This window comes from Triticum urartu, chromosome 7 (genome assembly GCF_003073215.2).
Source record: "Triticum urartu cultivar G1812 chromosome 7, Tu2.1, whole genome shotgun sequence".
NCBI lineage: Eukaryota > Viridiplantae > Streptophyta > Magnoliopsida > Poales > Poaceae > Triticum > Triticum urartu.
Window position 1 is genome coordinate 17,290,415 of NC_053028.1, and position 17,903 is coordinate 17,308,317.

At 45.4% G+C, this 17,903-nt stretch overlaps 1 protein-coding gene across 1 annotated transcript in view; it reads left to right on the plus strand.

Moving 5' to 3' along the window:
* The first annotated feature begins 423 nt into the window (after positions 1-423).
* Positions 424-17,903, plus strand: part of LOC125518153 (avenin-like a7) — a 36,000-nt gene continuing 18,520 nt past the window's right edge. Inside the window, exons 1-2 of the mRNA XM_048683084.1 lie at positions 424-917; positions 10,440-10,463. Coding sequence (XP_048539041.1) covers positions 471-917; positions 10,440-10,463 — 471 coding nt within the window. The 5' untranslated portion in view covers positions 424-470. The remainder of the gene's footprint in view (positions 918-10,439; positions 10,464-17,903) is intronic.

The following is a 17,903-nucleotide window of genomic DNA, read 5'->3' on the forward strand; positions in this document are numbered from 1 at the left end:
ATCTGATTTACATGTACATATGATTTTTAAAGTGCTACTCATAGTCAAAGTTCTAAAACGTTTGACTAAAGGCGTGTCTAAAACATCAGCTATTTGTGATATAAGGTAGTATACGAGATTACAAAATGGGTTTCACAAAAGGATGAAACCTGGATCTATGTTGGGCATGTAAAGTGATGACCGATGAGTCATATGGATTACTGATCTTGCATGACAGTCAGATAACATGTGCCAAAAAGTATATTTGATGATCATCCAAGATTAGACTTGTAGCACCACCTAACACAATCATACCAAATGGTCAGTTAGAAAAGGAAAAAAGAAACGGACACCTAACCAAAGCTATCTAGGAAAGGAATGGGATGCAGCAAATCATGCCAGGAGACCTATAAATAGGATACCAATGAAGATCCACATCCATCATCCTTCAACCAAATATATATATCAAATCAAACTAATAACCAGATATCATGAAGACCTTGTTCATCCTCGCTCTCCTCACCCTCGCGGGGACCAATGCTGTTGTGCAGTTGGACACTACCTGTAACCAGGGTTCCGAGCAATGTCAGCAGCAGCAACAACCATGGCAACAATGGCAGCAGCAGATGGACCCATGTGTGCAATTCCTGCAGCACCAATGCAGCACAGTGACACTGCCATTTGTGCAGTCGCGTATGTGGCAACTTAGCAGTTGCCATATAATGCGACACCAGTGCTGCCAGCAGCTAGCGCAGATCCCAGAGCAGTTCAGGTGCCATGCTATCCACAACGTGGCTCAAGCCATCATGCAGCCGCAGCCCCAACAGCAGTGGCAGGGCATGTACCAGCCCCAGCAGCAAGCTCCGCTTGAGATCATGATGATGTCGCTTCAGATCTTGCCGTCGATGTGCAGCGTGTACGTCCCGGCATACTGCCAGGTGTAGCGGTATGGAGAGAGAGAGAGAGTACATGAAGACGTTGGAAATATGAGCAATTTACCAAATGATTTTATTAACAGAAATATTAGATAAAGCATGACTAATATAGCAGAGATAAAACAAGTCATGCTATCTGATAGAAAAAAGGTAAATAGCATCTGCATGTGTGAACTAGAATCAAACATATCTAGAGCAGACACTAGAGCCAGAAATTGCAGGAGAACCTCAAACAGAAAGCATGAATACGTAGGTATAGCAGCAGAAGCACTGGTCTTGGGGTCAACATCCTCGCCAGCCATGTCGTCGAAGAGGTTGTCGACGTCAGGGAAGAAGTCGTCGTTGGGGAAGTGGTCGTCGGTGTCTGCAGCGTCCGTGATCAACAGGTCAATAGTCGCGTAAAGCGCTCCCCAAAAACTTTATCACCCTTCTCCCGTACAGGACTGAAAGAGGTGCGGTTCCGGAGGCCTACTGTCCCAACCTGCAGTGCACGCCGCAAAGCAGGATGGGGAAGATCGTAGCAGCTGCTCAAAGATTGGAACTCAGTGGCGAGAGGGAGATTATCCAGCAGCCAAAGGGATGCGCCGTTCGCATTCAGTCTCCACTATAGCAAAAATCTTTTCAGCTTCCATGTGACTTTTCGTATACCAGTCGTGCGTGGCAAAAATTTAGACATCGGCTCGTTCCCGCAACCTGCGGCGCGTCGTGCCGAGGCGGGTGGCGAAGGAGGAGCACGCGTGAATGTCCCTCTTGTTCTCATGCCCATACGTGTGGGGAAACAACCTCCCTTGTAAGGAGGTCCAACTCCGACCAAACTAGCAATGTGGGACTAAACTTTGGTTCCACCTCTTGCATTGCACGAATGGGCTGTATGGCCCTTTAGGATTTATTAGGAATTTCTGAAATTGTATTGGACTGGCCTAAAATACGGATAAAATTCCAGCAGAAGAGCGACCAGATCAAGGGATATACAAACATGAACGAGCTTTATACAAACAATTAACGGATTTGATAACAGCATTGGCATACCCAGACTTCTTGTTCAGTACAAATGATAAACCTCAACCAAAATGCTACAAATCAATTAAATGTTACTCAGTACAAACTAATTGATTGAGAAACGGAAGAGACAGGTAAGGGTGGGTGAGCGCGAAAAATGCCAACGAAGCCCGAGCTCTAGTGAGCTCATTTCCAAATTTTATTTTTTCGGAGCGCAAAAAAATCCAAATTTTATCTAGTGAGCTCAACGAAGGCGACCGCTTGCCAGACGCCAAGACGTTGACTCCACCACCCGCTCTTTCTGCAAGGCCTGTGCTCTCCCCCCTCCAATCTCTTCCAAACCCTAGATAGCTGCAATCTTTTTTATTTGTTCATTTGTCGCTTATATTTGTTCATGTAGCAACAGCGCGCTCCGTGTTTGTTGGCAGGGTTAGGTTCATGCAAGTGCAAGATATCTGGATGGATGTCATGTCAGGGTGACAGGGTCTACTCTATTTTTCATAGCAGAAAAATAGATTGTTTTGTGTACAATGTGCCCTGCAAAACAATGTAAAGCAGCACGGATAAATATTTTGGTGCACTGAGCGTTCTCGTTTCTATGGGACATTGTTGTCGCTAGAGTTTCCGGCCAGGACCTTTTCACTCTTCAGTCTCGTGTTCTGAAGATGTCTGACTCTATTGGGTTTCCAGTTTTCTGCGCCTTATTGGGTTTATAGTTTCTACTGTGTTGAGCATCAGATATTCAGAATCAACTGATGAGTTAGATTGTAGCAGCTCAGAAATCATCCACTTTACCCGAGCGACTGCCGTTTTCTGCTAATTTTTGGCTCTGTGCTGCATAAGAATGGTGACGGTGTATCCCATCATGGTTCCTTGGTGCTCTGTGGGTGTTCTTTTTTTTTTCCTTACCAGTTGTAGTCTCAACTACTGCCCCTAGAGAAATTTGAGGCCCCCCCCCCCCCCCCCCCTAATCCTGTAACAATAATCATCCAAAAAACTTAAACAGAGTTATGTATTTGATTATTTGGAAAAGAGCATAACAAGACTTCATACAGGGCATATATTAGACCTGAAAACAGCATATGCATGGTTTTAGCTGGCTACCCATCCTTTTAATTTTCATTTCTTCGTTGCCTCATAATTCTAAAAAAAATTAATTTGAATTTACTGTGTTTTGCAGATAGTTTGACATAATGCAAAGCACTAGCAAACTATGTGTTGCCTCTGCATCCGCGCAACCTGCTGTTCTTAGGTTCGATGGCTGGGCAGACCTTCTGGATGGCCCGATAAGCTCCATTCTTGCACTGTCAGGATACTTCCGTGATGTTCTTGCCTTCGCCGAAACCTGCCGCTCTTAGCGTGCTGCATTTTCCTCATACCCATCAAAATCTACATTCTGCACCAAATTCCTGCCTCTCCTAGTCCAATTCAATGCCCGTGTTCAAGCTCCCGATCTCCCTTCTAACAATGGTCGTCAAAAGCTACGCACATGTAAGGTCATTGATCCGATCAACAAGAACATCGCCCTGCGGTGCCAAATTCCTTGGGAAATTTATCAGAAGATGCAATTCGCTGGCACTTCCTATGGTCAACTAATTTGCTGCCGTGCTGGATATTGTCTTGTTGTTGATGTGTTCAGTGGTGCCAAGGTTTCTCCTCCACGTCTCCCATTCACCGGTGATTGTGAGAGGGAGTTCTACTTCTACGTTAGCGGCACTCTGACAGCTCCCCTTGCATCACCCAACTCATACCTCCTTGTCATTACTGCAGCTGCCCTATTTGATTGGTCGGTTGGAAGTGACTCTTGGTCTGTACTCCAGCTTTCTGATGCACCGATAGAAAAGATTGTAGAATTCAATCATCAGTTCATCGCCATGGATGATTGTTACAAGATCTACACAATGCAGCTGTCCCCCCTGCTTGGTCTGCAGGAGATAACAACTGAGTGGGTCGGTGACCTGGCCCCAAGCTCTGACGCCAAACCATGGCTAGTGGTCTGTGGCAACATGCTTCTTATGGTTTAATGTTTCATTACAATGAGTCTAGGCTGCTCAGTAGTACTCCCTCCATCCGGAAAAGTTTGTCTCTCAAATGGATGTATCTAGCACTAGTGCTAGATACATCCATTTGAGGGACAAGTTTTTTCGGACGGAGGGAGTACAATGTATACCCCACCACCTTGACATGTCGACCAGCCCTGCAAAATGGGTGGAGGTACACGCCAACTGGATAATTGGGCACTCTTTGTCGGGGGTGATGTGAGGAGCCGGCTGTTTTCTTGCATGAGTCCGGAAAGGTGGGGTGGGAGGAGCAGGCGGCTGTACTATGCTGGCCATCGCTCTTTTATTGTACATGGAGTGGGAGACGAGCGAGATCCATCTGCTGGTCCCAATGTAGAGTACTCCCTCCGTTTTAAAATAGATGACCCAACTTTGTACTAACTTTAGTAAGTACGAGAGAAGCTGGTCCGGCAGGTAGCAGCCCCTCTGGATGTATCCAAGCATGTTCTACTCTGATGCCCAGTGATCGTCGCACGCAGCTATGGCTTGATGCTCCGCACGCTCCTGATGAAAATCTCCCTTACAAGTTACAACAGAGTAGGGACTTTTGCAACTCTTGGGCAGTGCCATCGTAACAATAGCACTTATAACTTGGTGGGTTAGTACTAAAGCTTTTGTAGCAGTTTGGTGCTTGGAGCTTGTTAGGAGTAGTCAAGCTTCTAATCAAGTTAGTGGTATTTCGAACTACTTGTTTCTACTCTCTTCCCCAGTTGATAAGTTTAAGTCTTCTAGACTGCGTTAACTTAATTTCATCTAACGTATTTCTGTATGTCCTTGGCTTCTATCACTGGACAAGTTCATCTCTTGTGAATATTTACTTAGTTGCAAGTTTTAGTACAATGCTAAAGGACCATCAAAACTGTCAATGTTTGTTTTGAATGGTAATCAGAATTGCTTGTGTCTCAATTCTTCTCTGGCCAGAGAGCTAAAATATACACCTACCATCAGGTTCACCCAGATGCATAATATGTTGCTGAATGATAGTTTGATGAGAACCCTGATATTTATCTTCAGTTCCATGGCTGGCCGACCTTTGTTTCCTTATGTTCAAGAACGGAACACACTGTCAAAACATTGTGTTGTTTGTTCTCTTCCTCCAATGAAGCATACGCAGAGCTCTCTAAAGGCCTGTTCGGAGACTCTCCTCTCCCCAAGTCTGCTCCGGGAGTTGGTGGAGCTGTAGCCTAAAATGAAGGGAGCTGGAGGACTGCCGAACAGCTCCTAAAATTGCTTTTGGCTCCAGAGCTTGAGTGATCATGGGGCGACAAAAATCCAACTCTTGTGTTGGATGGTTGATTCAGTTTATTTTTGGAGGTTACAAAATACATTTTGGAGAGGTGGGGGTGAGCCAATGTTCAGAATGTTTTGAGAGAAAAGTCCAATTCTAATTCTGTACAATTAAAATTCAGGTATAATATTTTAGAACCAAATCCAAGTGTTAAATTTCCTAGGAGAAAAAAAATCCAAGTCTTTTTCCTATTCCACAGAAAAATTCCGGTCTACTTTTTTTAGTACAAGATACCCCCTCCGTCCGATAACGGGCGAATAACTCCCATGCGACGTCATTGGTGTGTATTGTCTCTCATGCGACGTTGTTGGTTGTAATAGCTCTCATGCGACATCTGCGTTGGAAAAAATAGCTCCCATGCGACACTGCTGCCTAATCCAAAGACACATGTTTAAAACTCGAATCAGGTGAGCGGGACCCACAGCGCGGGACCCACAGCGTGGGACCCACTAACTTATCCAACTCAGCATTGGTCAGGTGAGCGGGACCCACTGCGTGGGACCCACTAACTTATCCAGGTCAGCATTGGTACAAGAGGACACCGAGCCGTGGCCCGAGCCGTGCAGCACCCGAGCCCATCCTCGCCCCCACCCCCCGTCCCCGACCGTTGTTGTTCTTCTTCTCCGGCGACGACGCGCAGCAACGCCGTTCCGGGCCGCGGCCTAGCAATGTCGAGCTCCGCTTCAGCCTCCCGCCGCTCATGGCCGCGCTATGGCGCAGTGCCCATGACAAGGTGCCCTGCATGCCCACGTATCGCACCCCTGAAGCGGCTAGTCACAACGACCGACAAGAATGGCAACCTTGGGCGGGAATTCGTGAAATGCGAGAGCAAACCAGAGCAGGGAAAGGTGAGATTTTACTTCTCAATATGCCAATTTTGGTTTTTGTATCCCAATTTCATATCACAATTTTTCCCCATTTTTCATCGGATTTGGGATTTAGGGTTCATCTTTCCAATTTCAGAAATTGAAGCAATGCACCCATTTTGAGTGGCTAGATGAGTACATAGAGCGGATTCAACTGGAGGGTGCATCAGGGGAGCTCGATTTACCATTGGAGGCGGAGAAGTTGGGCAAGTTTGGATCGGGCGCTTCTGGATCTGGGGCCCCTGGATCTGCCCATTCCATTGGGGCTACTGTGGGGGATGCAATAGTGACGGAAGAGCTGAAGAAGCTAAACAAGCAGATGAAGAAACTCATCGAATTGCAGAAGCAGGGCAATTTGATGGGGCTGATGGCCGAACTTTTTTATGTTTGTGTAATTGCTCTCGCATTTATTTATGTGATGATAATTAGTCGTAAGTGAATAGATTGGGCATCATTTGTAATCCTAATGATATGTATATTTGAATAAAAGTGTTGCGTTGTACGAATTCAGCATGTCCTCTCCACTCTGTTTCGGCCCCGTTTTTTAGTTCTTCAGTTCGTCATCAGTTTCAGTTTCAGTGGTAGAGGGAGAAAAGGAAAAAAAGGTTCGTCCACAGTTGCCCGAAAAGGCCAGGCCCATATAGAAGTTAGGCAGGGTCGAATAGAACATATCCAGGCCCATTGATAAAAGGAGTGCAAAAAAAGTGCACACGGTCATTGACATCGATATATCTTTTCGGCTTTAGATCATTTCACAAATTTTAAGTTTCCTGCAGTCACCTTTTTTGAGATAACTCATCTGATAATTATTTGAGATATTTTTATGCATAAGCTATTTGAGATAATTATTTGAGCAGTCTTTGTGAACCAAAAAAGTTGCAATTGTTTGGTTCTAGTTTATTTCAACCAAGCACCATTTCTTAATATATTTTTTTACTTGTGCTATGGTGTTTTCAAAGTTTTTACCCGTGTGTTTCAACCGAAAAAGGTTGTGCCCCTCTCAAAAAAAGAAGACATCTAGTGTGCCCCTAGTAGCATCTCCTTACAACATAGAGAGGCATCCCCTTACAACCAGGGGCGGATCCATACTTGGTCATGGGTGTACACCCAAATCTTTTGGCTAGACATTTTTATATATGGTGTATACTTTAACACTTACGCATGTCATCAGCACCAGATAATTAGCATTTTTCTTGCCCATTGTCTTCAAATGCATTGTATACCAACTGTATGATTATGTAGTACAGTACATAATCTTTATTGTCAATTTCTTGGTAACGTACATTTTAGATACCAGATCAATTGTTTTTTAGTACACATGGCCACATAAATAAAATGCAATGGAGAAACTTTAGGACCGAAAAAACATATAGATAGATAGAGGGGCATCGGGTATCCTAGTAGCATAGATAGATAAAACATATAGAGGGGCATCCCCCCACTACATATAGTTCATAAAACATGAAAGTAAAATAATTAAAACTAGATATATAAAAGACACGGGCACACACGCCCGAACCAACACAAACACAAACTAGAGCCCCAAACTAGATAGATAGAAGACTCGCCCCTTGAACAACTCCTTGGCCCCTCCTCCTTGCCACTCCTTGGCCCCTCCTCCTTGCCACTCCTTGGCCCCTCCTCCTTGCCACTCCTTGGCCCCTCCTCCTTGGGCCCCTCACTCGTCGTCCTCCGGCATCTGGTAGGGGAGGGTGTGCATGCCGTTGGGGTGAGGGAAGATGTGGTGGAAGTTGGTGAAGATGTTGTAGGTCGTGAACGCGATAAACTCGCATCCACACCAGAACACCTCCCCGAGGAGGTGGTGAGCGTCGTAGGGGTTGGTGAAGGTGACGTAGAGGCCGATGACGAAGCCGCTGGGGCCGGCGTTGCCATCGTACTGCTCGTGGAGGTGGAACATGGGCGGAGTGCCCGGAGGGAGGTGGCGGTAGCCGGCTTCGAGGAAGAAGCGAGCCAACTCTCTAGGGCCCCTCCACCTAGAGATGGCCCACACCCTCAGGCTGTTCTCGACGACGACTCCGGCCGGGTACTGCCTCTCCGGCACGGTGCAAGGGCGACGGTAGGTAGGGCCGTTGAACTGCATGGTGGCTCGAGTGGTGGATTTGGCTCGAAAAGAAGAAGGGGAGGAGGCTTGAGAGATGAGTGTGAGAGGATGAGGAAATGGTGCCCTTTTATAGCCGCATTGCAACCGTGGTCAATGTGTACACGGTGCCCCTTCTCGATCTTTTTCTCTTCTCCGTTCGCACTGGCATAAGTAATTGTGGGCATTAATTCAAAAAACGGCGGCCAGAGCATCCAAAGAGGCACGGGCACTTGCATCGGCGGTGACGCCGCGTGGGAAACAGGCCCGTTCATCCGCGCGTGACACTGAAAAAGGAGCTGCACCACCGACGCGTCCGTCTCGTTCAAACATGCATTTGTTAAAATAGCTTAGATGCGACGTACCTATACGCTGCAACTGCCGTACTCTGCGTCGATGCGTGCATGCAAGCCCGCATGCAAATGGCTAGGCGTTCACGAGCAAAGAATAGCTAGGCTGCGACGTTGCATGGCATGCATGGGACAAGGATGGCCCACATGTCATTGACCCTCTCGCATGCAGCCCATCCCCCCTCTCGACGGCCGTGCGCACGCACGCCAGGCTTTGCCGGGCCCGATCCACTCGGCCCAACGGTCACTTAGATGCTCCCCCGCTCAACGTTATCTGTTCGTCAGAGAGAGAAAACGATGGCCAATCAGATTGGAGCCCACGGATCGCCCCCGCGGAATCCTTCTAGAAGTCCTATCCGACGGCCGCAGTTTGGCGTTAGGGTTAGATCGACGGTGGACGTTTGGCGCTAGGGTTACATGGGGTTTTGAGGCAGTCAACGGGGTTTTGAAAGGTTTGACCGAACATTCAAATGTGTATAACTAATTCAAAAAAAATCTAAAAATGAAAAACCTGCGCATATAGCCTTTTTATGTTACATAGTTATGATATAAAATGATAAACTTGATCTAATGATCTTTGCATGAAAAAACCTTCACAAATTGGACTATCTCGACTGAGGTTGCATAGAGTTCAAAGGAGTGAGAAGAGGGTTTGAGGTTTTGAAAATGCAAAAAAATCAAAAAACATCACCTTAGCTTCATTTTAGAGTGACTAAGGAGGATCTGAAGTTATTTTTGCATTTAAAATTTTTAAACTTGTTTTATTGCTGACTTTGTATTAAAGGGTGTTTTTTCAAAAATAAAATAAATAATATGAATACTTATTCAAAAAAAGGTGAGACTTCGTATTGATCCTATATAGGTATAATATAAGCTAAGAAAATCTTTTTTGGGTGATTTTGAGAAGATCGAAAAAAACTTGCTTAGAAATGGGGCCGTTTTCCCTTACTTTGGAGCCTGTTTGTACAACATTTTCAGTGACTATGAGTTGGACTTCACAAAAAGGGTTGGATTTATGAACTAAAGTGCATAGTAGTACATAAAACGATGCAACATCACAGAACAAACAAATGAACTCAAAAAATATTGGAGATAGGTTCAAATTTGAATGTCGGTTCAAATTTGAATGTCGGTTCAAATTTGAATTTTATTTCAAGTCAAATCAACATCATAGCACATAAGTTTTCACATGAAAGAACATAAGTTTTCACATCAAATGACAACAAACTTAAGTTTTCACATCAAATTTGAATGATTTCGACTCTATTTCTTTTGCTTCTTTCTACCACTCGATTTCTTCTGCTTTTTTCCACCGTTTGGTTCCACGGCGCATAGTTTGTTGATGCTGATGCTCTTGCTTTTTGGCCCCTTGCAAACTCCACTAGGCCCCCTCAACTTTTTCACCTGACCATGTCCCACTTTTTCAGTTTGCACTTCTTCAGTTTGTACTTCTGCAGATTGAGTAGATGGCACAAATTGTTCAACTACTTCAGTTTGCAACTCAAAACTTGGCAGCACAACCTCCAAACATGGCAACATAGTTGTCAAAGCAGATTCGCATGGCAGCACAATAGTTGCTTCATCTGCAATAGTTTCAGATTGCCCTAGCGTCTGCAAAACAGATTCAGTATGCATCACATCGTCCAAAATAGAAACACTTAGCTCATGTTCAGCAGTAACAGTTTCAGTTAGCTCCATATCTTTGTCACCAAACATTATCTGCTTAGTGCTCTTCCTTCTATAGCCATTGAGTCTTGCTTTTTTCACTGTCCAGCATTGTTCAACAACAAGAGGTGGGGCTTTTTCTGCACGCTTCCTCCTAAAAAATAAAGCATTTGACTTGGTTAGATACTAGAACAAGTAGCAAAATCAAAAACTTGCAAAAACAGTAACATGAACATACTTTGGCCTCTGAGGAGTGTAGATGCACTTGGATGAACCAATTCTGTGCCCAACTACCTCACACAACTTGCACCTATTTTTGTTACCTTTTTGAGCCCTTTTGGGCTTATCATTCTTTTCCTTTTCCTTTTTCCCCTTCTTACTACAACCACCTTTCTCAAACCAAGCTTTGAATCTGCTCTGTTTAGGCCTCCCAGCCTTTCTTCTAGTGACAGGGGGACACAAGGTAAATTCTATTTCCACCTCAGGCCACTGATATTGGTCAGTCAGTGCAGGAATTGGACTTGCATATGCAGCTTTGAATTTTTGTACTGAATAATACTCATGCAAATATGGGTGCATATTTAACCTGGGTTTAGATGCCAAAAAAGTATGGCATGCTCACATGGTTTTCCAGTGTGTTGCCACTCTTGGCAAGTGCACTCATGCAACTCAGTATTTACCACATGCCTCTTGCTACTCTTTGTATCTCTAACTTCAGCACCCCACAAGGAAGATTTCTCAACAGATAGATGTGAAAGATTTCTACTCCTGTTGACCACCTGTTGTACCACTGCTGGAAGCTTGTCCCCTTCCAAAATATTAGCAATTTTTCCTCTCAACTCCCACAAACGCATCATCATGATCCTTATTTGGTCCACCATGTCATGCACAGGCAAGTCTTTCAAATCCTTCACTTTGTTGTTAAAACTTTCTGCCAAGTTGTTATTGATATGATCACATTTTATGGCAGTATTAAAACCTGATCTATACCACAACAGAGAATGGTGGGTGTTCAACCATGAAGCAAATTCATTATCACTACATGATGCCAATATCTTACCAAGGTGATAGGAATGTGTCTGTCTCGTGTAGGATCTTGCTGCTGGCCACATGCGCCCAAATTCATCTCCTCTGAATTTTTTTATCAGATTCATCCACATATGTCCAAAGCACTCCCTCTGCTCAGCATGGGGGAAAACATTTTTTACTGCATTTTCCAACCCTTTACATGCATCTGTGTGGATGGCCAAAGGAGAAACTGGCCCTATGCATCTTTTCAGTTGCATCATGAACCATATCCATGATGCCTCTGTCTCTGATTGAAACATTCCTATTGCAATTGGGAACATCCAGTTGTGTCCATCTAGAGCATTGCATGCAGCCAACTGACCATTCCACTTTCCAGTCAAAAAAGATGAGTCTATGCTCAAATATGGACGACAACCTGCTTTGAATCCATCTATGCAAGGCTTCAAACACATAAAAAACTTGCTGAATAAAACCTTGCCATCCTCTGTTACCTCTGTATCTATCTCCACCACACTCCCAGGTGACCTCTTCTCCACCTCTGCTTTAAAACTATACAACATCCTAAATGTATTTGCCCAGTCACCATACAATGATTTCATGGCCCTTTGTTTTGCTTTCCACACTGTGGTATATTGTAGCTGGATGGGGTACAGCTTCTCCAAGTCAACTTTAAGCCTCTTTGCAGTAGTGTTTGGAGTCTTGGCTAAAATAGGAGTAATCTTCTCTGTAACCCAAAGCTGTGATGTCATCTTTGAAACTCTCTGTGAAGTGGTCATACATGTATGCTGGTGTGGTATTTGATTTACCCTTACTGTACTTCCACCAGGTTGTAGTCTGGCAGACAAGTACCATTTGCAAGGATTGCCACCACCATCATAACCTTTGCACCGAGTATAAAATTTCTTTCGATCAGTCCACATAGTCTTGGCATCAAACTCTTTTTTCACTGCATAGGTCCTGAAAGACATCCTAAACTCCTTCATGCTTGGCCACAACTTTCCCACCTCAATAACTGGGTTCTCTTTGTCATACAAACAAACCAGCTCATTATCATCTGCATCATCCACATCATCTGCAGCCTCTCTCATCAGTTGTTCTTCATCCTCATTTGCATTTCTAGGGCCTGTGTTACCTTCAGCGGGCAAAGAACTGTCATCCTTCTCCTTATCTTTGTCATCAACTTGAATGCCAAACATTTCGGCCATATCAATGTCGGATATTGGTGTAATGACCAAATCTGTTTTTTCATTCAACTCTACTACATTCCAGTCAACAATAATCTTCCTAGCACCATGGGTTCCCTCTCCATCTGCATCAATCCCTGTATCTTCAGCTACTACAGTCGGTTCAGTCAACAATGCCAACATCTTCTTTTGTGAAACCCACTCATCATCTTCCATCTGTGCAGCCCTCTTTGATTGCACATAACCAACTCTGGAATGAGTTTGCAGATCAATTAGCTCTGCATAAAATGTTACTTGTTTGCTTGCCCACCCTTCTTGCTGATCAATTTCAGCAACCATGGATTCTCCATCTTCAATTCTCACATATTCACCATTATAGTTATCGAAACGTTGCAGACATACCTCTTGTTCTGGACCCCAAACAATACTCTCCCCAATTCTCTCCACCAAATTGCCCACGGCCTTCTCCTTCATGCTCTCCAATTCCTGGGGATCAACATCTGCAAATTCGACATCCAACCTCACGGTGGTATCTCTATCAATGTCTTGGACACTGCCATCACTGAGCTTGGCTTTACAGGGAAAAAATTTCACTATAATTGCGAATGTGGTGGCAGAACTTGAACCTCCCCTGTTTTGTCAATGGCAGGCAGCGGCGGCAGTCACTACCGAATCGAGTTCGATTCTAAATCGCCAAGAAAAGAGGGTGGCATTACCGATTTGAAGCACTGTCTCCTCGCTCCATCTCATCCAGCCCTCGCTCCATCTCCTATCCAATCGAGATTCTAAAACGCCAAGAAACAGGGGCAGCATGAGGCTACAGGATTATCCAAAATTCAGTGGAATGGGAGTAGTGTTTGGAAAATACTCACTCGCAATAGCCGATGCAGAGATAGGCGCTCCACCACCGGGCCGCGGAGAAGAAACAACCCCCGGATCCAATGGAGCCCGATTCTAAATCGCCAAGAAACAGAGGGCAGCATGAGGCCACAGATCCCCCAAAATTCTGGGGAGTGGGACTAGGGTTTCGGGCTCACCTCGCAATAGCTCTGCCGCTGCCGAGAAATGCGCTCCACCACCGCGGAGAAGAAACCGCTGCCGGAGAAGATGCTTACGGCGGCGCCGCTCGCTCAGTCCAGCACGGGCGAGTCGAGCACGGTCACACAGTCCCAGGTCGAGTCGTGGACGGTTGACTCTTGTCTACGTGGCCATAGGTGGACCCCACCAGTCAGAGCACATAACCCCCAGTGTCCTAACCAAACCTCAGCCTAACTAACAGCCAACTAGCCGCGTAAATGGTGTGTCGCATGGGAGCTATTTTTTCCAACGCAGATGTCGCATGAGAGCTATTACAGCCAACAACGTCGCATGAGAGACAGTTCACATCAACGACGTCGCATGGGAGCTATTCGCCCTCCGATAACAGCGTTTTTACACCAGTGTACTGTCAAAACCGTTCTTATATTATGGAACGCGCAGGGAGGGGGGGGTATGTTATAAATATAAAAAGAAATAAAGCACATCGGATAAAAAACAAATGTTAAATATCCCTTTTGTTGTCGGGTAGGCGGTAAAGATCTTTGGTGAAACTGGATCATTCAAAGTCGTTGTCTCTATGTTCATATTTTTTATGTTTATATCCCACATTTAACATCTTTTTCTTTCCCCGCTCATAAGGCAACTAGGAAAAGTCTTCTTCCCCTCGATCTCTGCCGATGAGCCCATGGATTCGGTCTTCCCTCCATCTGCCGCTGCTCAGCGGCAGGTGGTGGGGAGAGGAAACTGGTGCCTCTGCTCCAGCTAGTAGATAGGTTGGGTTTTGGTCCTCACAAGGGTAGCGCTCGGACGGATGTCGGCGCATGTTCTTCAAGTCGGTCTTTCGGGCTCTGATCCTCCTCAAGTTCGTATGTTGGGATGAATTAGACGGAGCTCTGGCATAGATTCATGTTAGCTCCTCAGGGCAATGATGCTAGGGTTTCTCGTCATGCGTACGCAACTGCGAGATTTGGCGTAAGTTCTTTGGATCTATTCAAGATGTCAACGACGACGACTGCAAAGTCAAAGGCGCTGGTCCTTAGGGGCATGTGCACAAGAGCGGAGAGAGCGACGCGTCGGTGACTCGTTCTGACGACGGGCACTGGTCATTCGGTGGCCCATGTACCTTGATGATTTTTTTATTATGTTTGAGATGTTTTGTACTTTTTCTCATAAATCTTTAGAATAGATCCGATCCTTTTTAGAAAAAAAGTTTGTATCTCACATTCCACAACATCTCAACATAAAAAGGAAACAATAGGAGAACTACTAAACAAAACTATTGTGCTTGTTCCAAGCAGCTTTCAATCCAGCGGGAAAAAAACCACTTCTCATCTCTCTCAGCTTCAAAAGAAAATTCTAGGGTCCCTCTGCCTTTCACGGACGCCGTCGCCGGTCCGTCTTATCTCCGGTCGCCTTAGGGCTATGGGGGCACGATGGGTTCCAGTCCTTGCCGGCAGGAGGGCATCGTTTTTAGATGATTTTTCAACTTTTGTTAGGGTTTGTGTCCTGTTCATGAAGACGAGATGGCGACGACTACCTGAAGACATTGTTGAGGAAATCGTTAACTGGTAGCTGCTCGGTTGGCTGGCGAGTAGGGGATTAATAGGCTAATCGGCAAGTTAATTGGTCATTTAATCAATTAATCGGACGATTTATCGGTTTATCGGCTACTCGGTGACCCTAAGAGTAGGGATTAATCGGCAAGTTAACTGGTTAATCGGACGAATTCTTGAACAGGGCCTGAAGATAGAATAAGGTTCTCCCCACCTAGCCCCTGTCAAGGTGATGCGTCTAGCAGGTTTGTCTCCGTCGGATCTATCTTTGATGGATTTGCTCGGATTTGTACGTTGTTCGTCTATGTTTGTGTGTCTTCAGGTTGGATCCTTTCGATCTACAGTACTCTTCAACGGCGGCGGTTGCTATTTTTTAGTGTACTGACTCTATGGGGCCTTACCACAACGACTTCTTGACTGTCACAACAAGTTTTGCTCGGCTCTGGCGAGAGAGGGGCGATGACAGCGGTGCCTTCGGCTCGCTTCAGTCCTTGTAGTCGTCACTAGATGGTATACGGATCTGGGTGTAATTTTTATTACTTTTGAAGTACATTGATTGAAGATGAATAGATCAAAAGTTTTCTCTGTAAAAAAAATGAAATCACTTCTCATTTTTTAGGGGAAACTCACTCCTCGCCTGGAAAGAAATGAAGAAGTTGGACGCAGCCCATTCCCATGTTGGGCCAGCAACACCACACGACCCCCTTCACTGAGAGAGAGAGTGCGGCAGGGAAGGGGAAGCGAGCCACAGGCGCCGCCCACCTCACCATCGTCTCCAACGCACGCAGTCTCTACCAGATCAGATCAGATCAGGCATGCTCTCTCTCTCTCTCTCTCTCTCTCTCTCTCTCCTGTTCACTTTGCAAATCGAAACGTGTTGCCACTTTGGTGGTAATCTCGATAGATTAGATTCCCACTTGATTTTCTTGTTTTGAGGGATTCGGATGCACTGCTAAGTCGTAGAACCATAGACTATGATTTGGTGGTTTCTACAAGGAATTTAACTGAGTCCACAATCCTCAGATGGGAAGGGGGTTCGGATTACCCAAGTCGAAGAACCCTAGGCTGCGCGGTTTGGTGTTTTCTACAAGACATTTAACCGAGTCCACATTCTGCGAATGGGAGGGGGGGGGGGGGGGGGGGGGGGGGGGGGGGGTGTTCAGATTACCCAAGTCGAAGAACCCTAGCATTTCCACGTATCTGTTAGTTGGAAAGGTAGAACCATCTGTCGCCCGTTTCAGTATAATGTTCTGAAGTGCAGTTGGGTTTAGTTTTTACAAAGAAGTTCCTTTTGGTAAGAGCTTATTTCATTGTATGATGCAGTGTGTTGTTATTTCCTCACCTAATAATACAACAGTCACGCGAACGTCCGAATGGAATTTTTGGTTTCATTTGATGATAGTATTCACATTGAAGTAACCACTGATATTTCCAGGACATGATATTCACAGTAGTGCAGACTGAGGCAATGTTAGAAATATTTACCACATTTGATTATTGATGTAGACTAGTCCATGAGAATCCAATCTCTTGCCATGTTATTGTGTCACTAGTGTTTTTCATGTTTTATACACTACTAATTTTATACACTAGGCTTAAGGTAGGTAGCATGCGGCACCATTTTGGTATCAGTTTCTAAAAAAAGCTTCAACTACAGGGAAGCATCCTGACATGACTGTTTACCATCAGAAGTGACCAGCGGCTGTTTGGAGTTTCTGATTTCATCTGCTTTATGTCGGTCTGCTTGAAGTAATTACTGATGTGTTCAAGACTAGTTTACACTGCCCCCCAGGATCCAATCTCTTGCTGTATTACTGAGTCACTAGTGTCTTTTATGTTTTCGCCGAGCGCATATTTGTTATCTGTGCATTTTTTCCCTGGCACTTTGTATTGCTTCTCTGTTGGGTACTACTTTAAATATCCAGTTCATTCTTCTAATATTTGTCCTCTGATTCGTAACTTGTTTCAGAGAAGCTGCAATCACCTGTAACACCAAGGCGCTGAGTTTGCATCTAGGTTGTCTCAGCTATGTCTATGCTTCAAGGTTGGGCAGACCTCCCAAATGACCTGCTGTACTCCGTTCTTGCTCGGTTGGGATCCTTCCCCGATCTTCTTGCTTTCGCCGCAACCTGCCCGTCTTGGCGTGCTTCCTTTTCCTCATATCCCTCCAAATCGACATTGTTGCCACCTCTTCTCCTCCAACCTGGCGTCCCTGCATGCTGTTCTCGCCCTCGCCCATTGAGCAACAACCTTGTACTTAGACGCTCATGCCATGTTACTGATCTTGCCAACAAAGACACCTACATGTGCTGTCAGATTCCCCAATTTGCTTGTTTTTTTGACAGCAAATCCCCATCGGGTCCGCTGGATGAATTTTTTTGGGGGAGTGTGTCCTATGGCCATCTCATCTTGGCCAACCGACAACAATCATGTCTTCTTGTTGATGTCTTCACAGGTGTTAGTGTCTCAGCTCCGCAGCTACCGGTCAACGGACGCATCCTCCTCAACTATGCTGCCCTCACGGCTCCTCTTTCGTCACCAAACTCACATCTCCTGGTCAATGTTGGGTGCCACAATTTCTTTTGGCGTGTTGGTAGCGCTTCTTGGTTGAGACGTTCTCCTCGCAATGGAACAATTAAGCAGGTCTTGCTCTTCAAAGGGCAGGTCTTTGGCATGGATCATGATCGCAGGCTCTATATGGTGCACTTGGAACCCCGGATACGCATACAGAAAATAGCAGTTGATCTGGATGGCAGCATGACCAGCAAATGGCATCTTTCGCACCCGTGGCTTGTCGCGTGTGGTGACATGCTTCTCATGGTCGGTTGTAAAAAACATTCTCCATCAACAGGGGACACC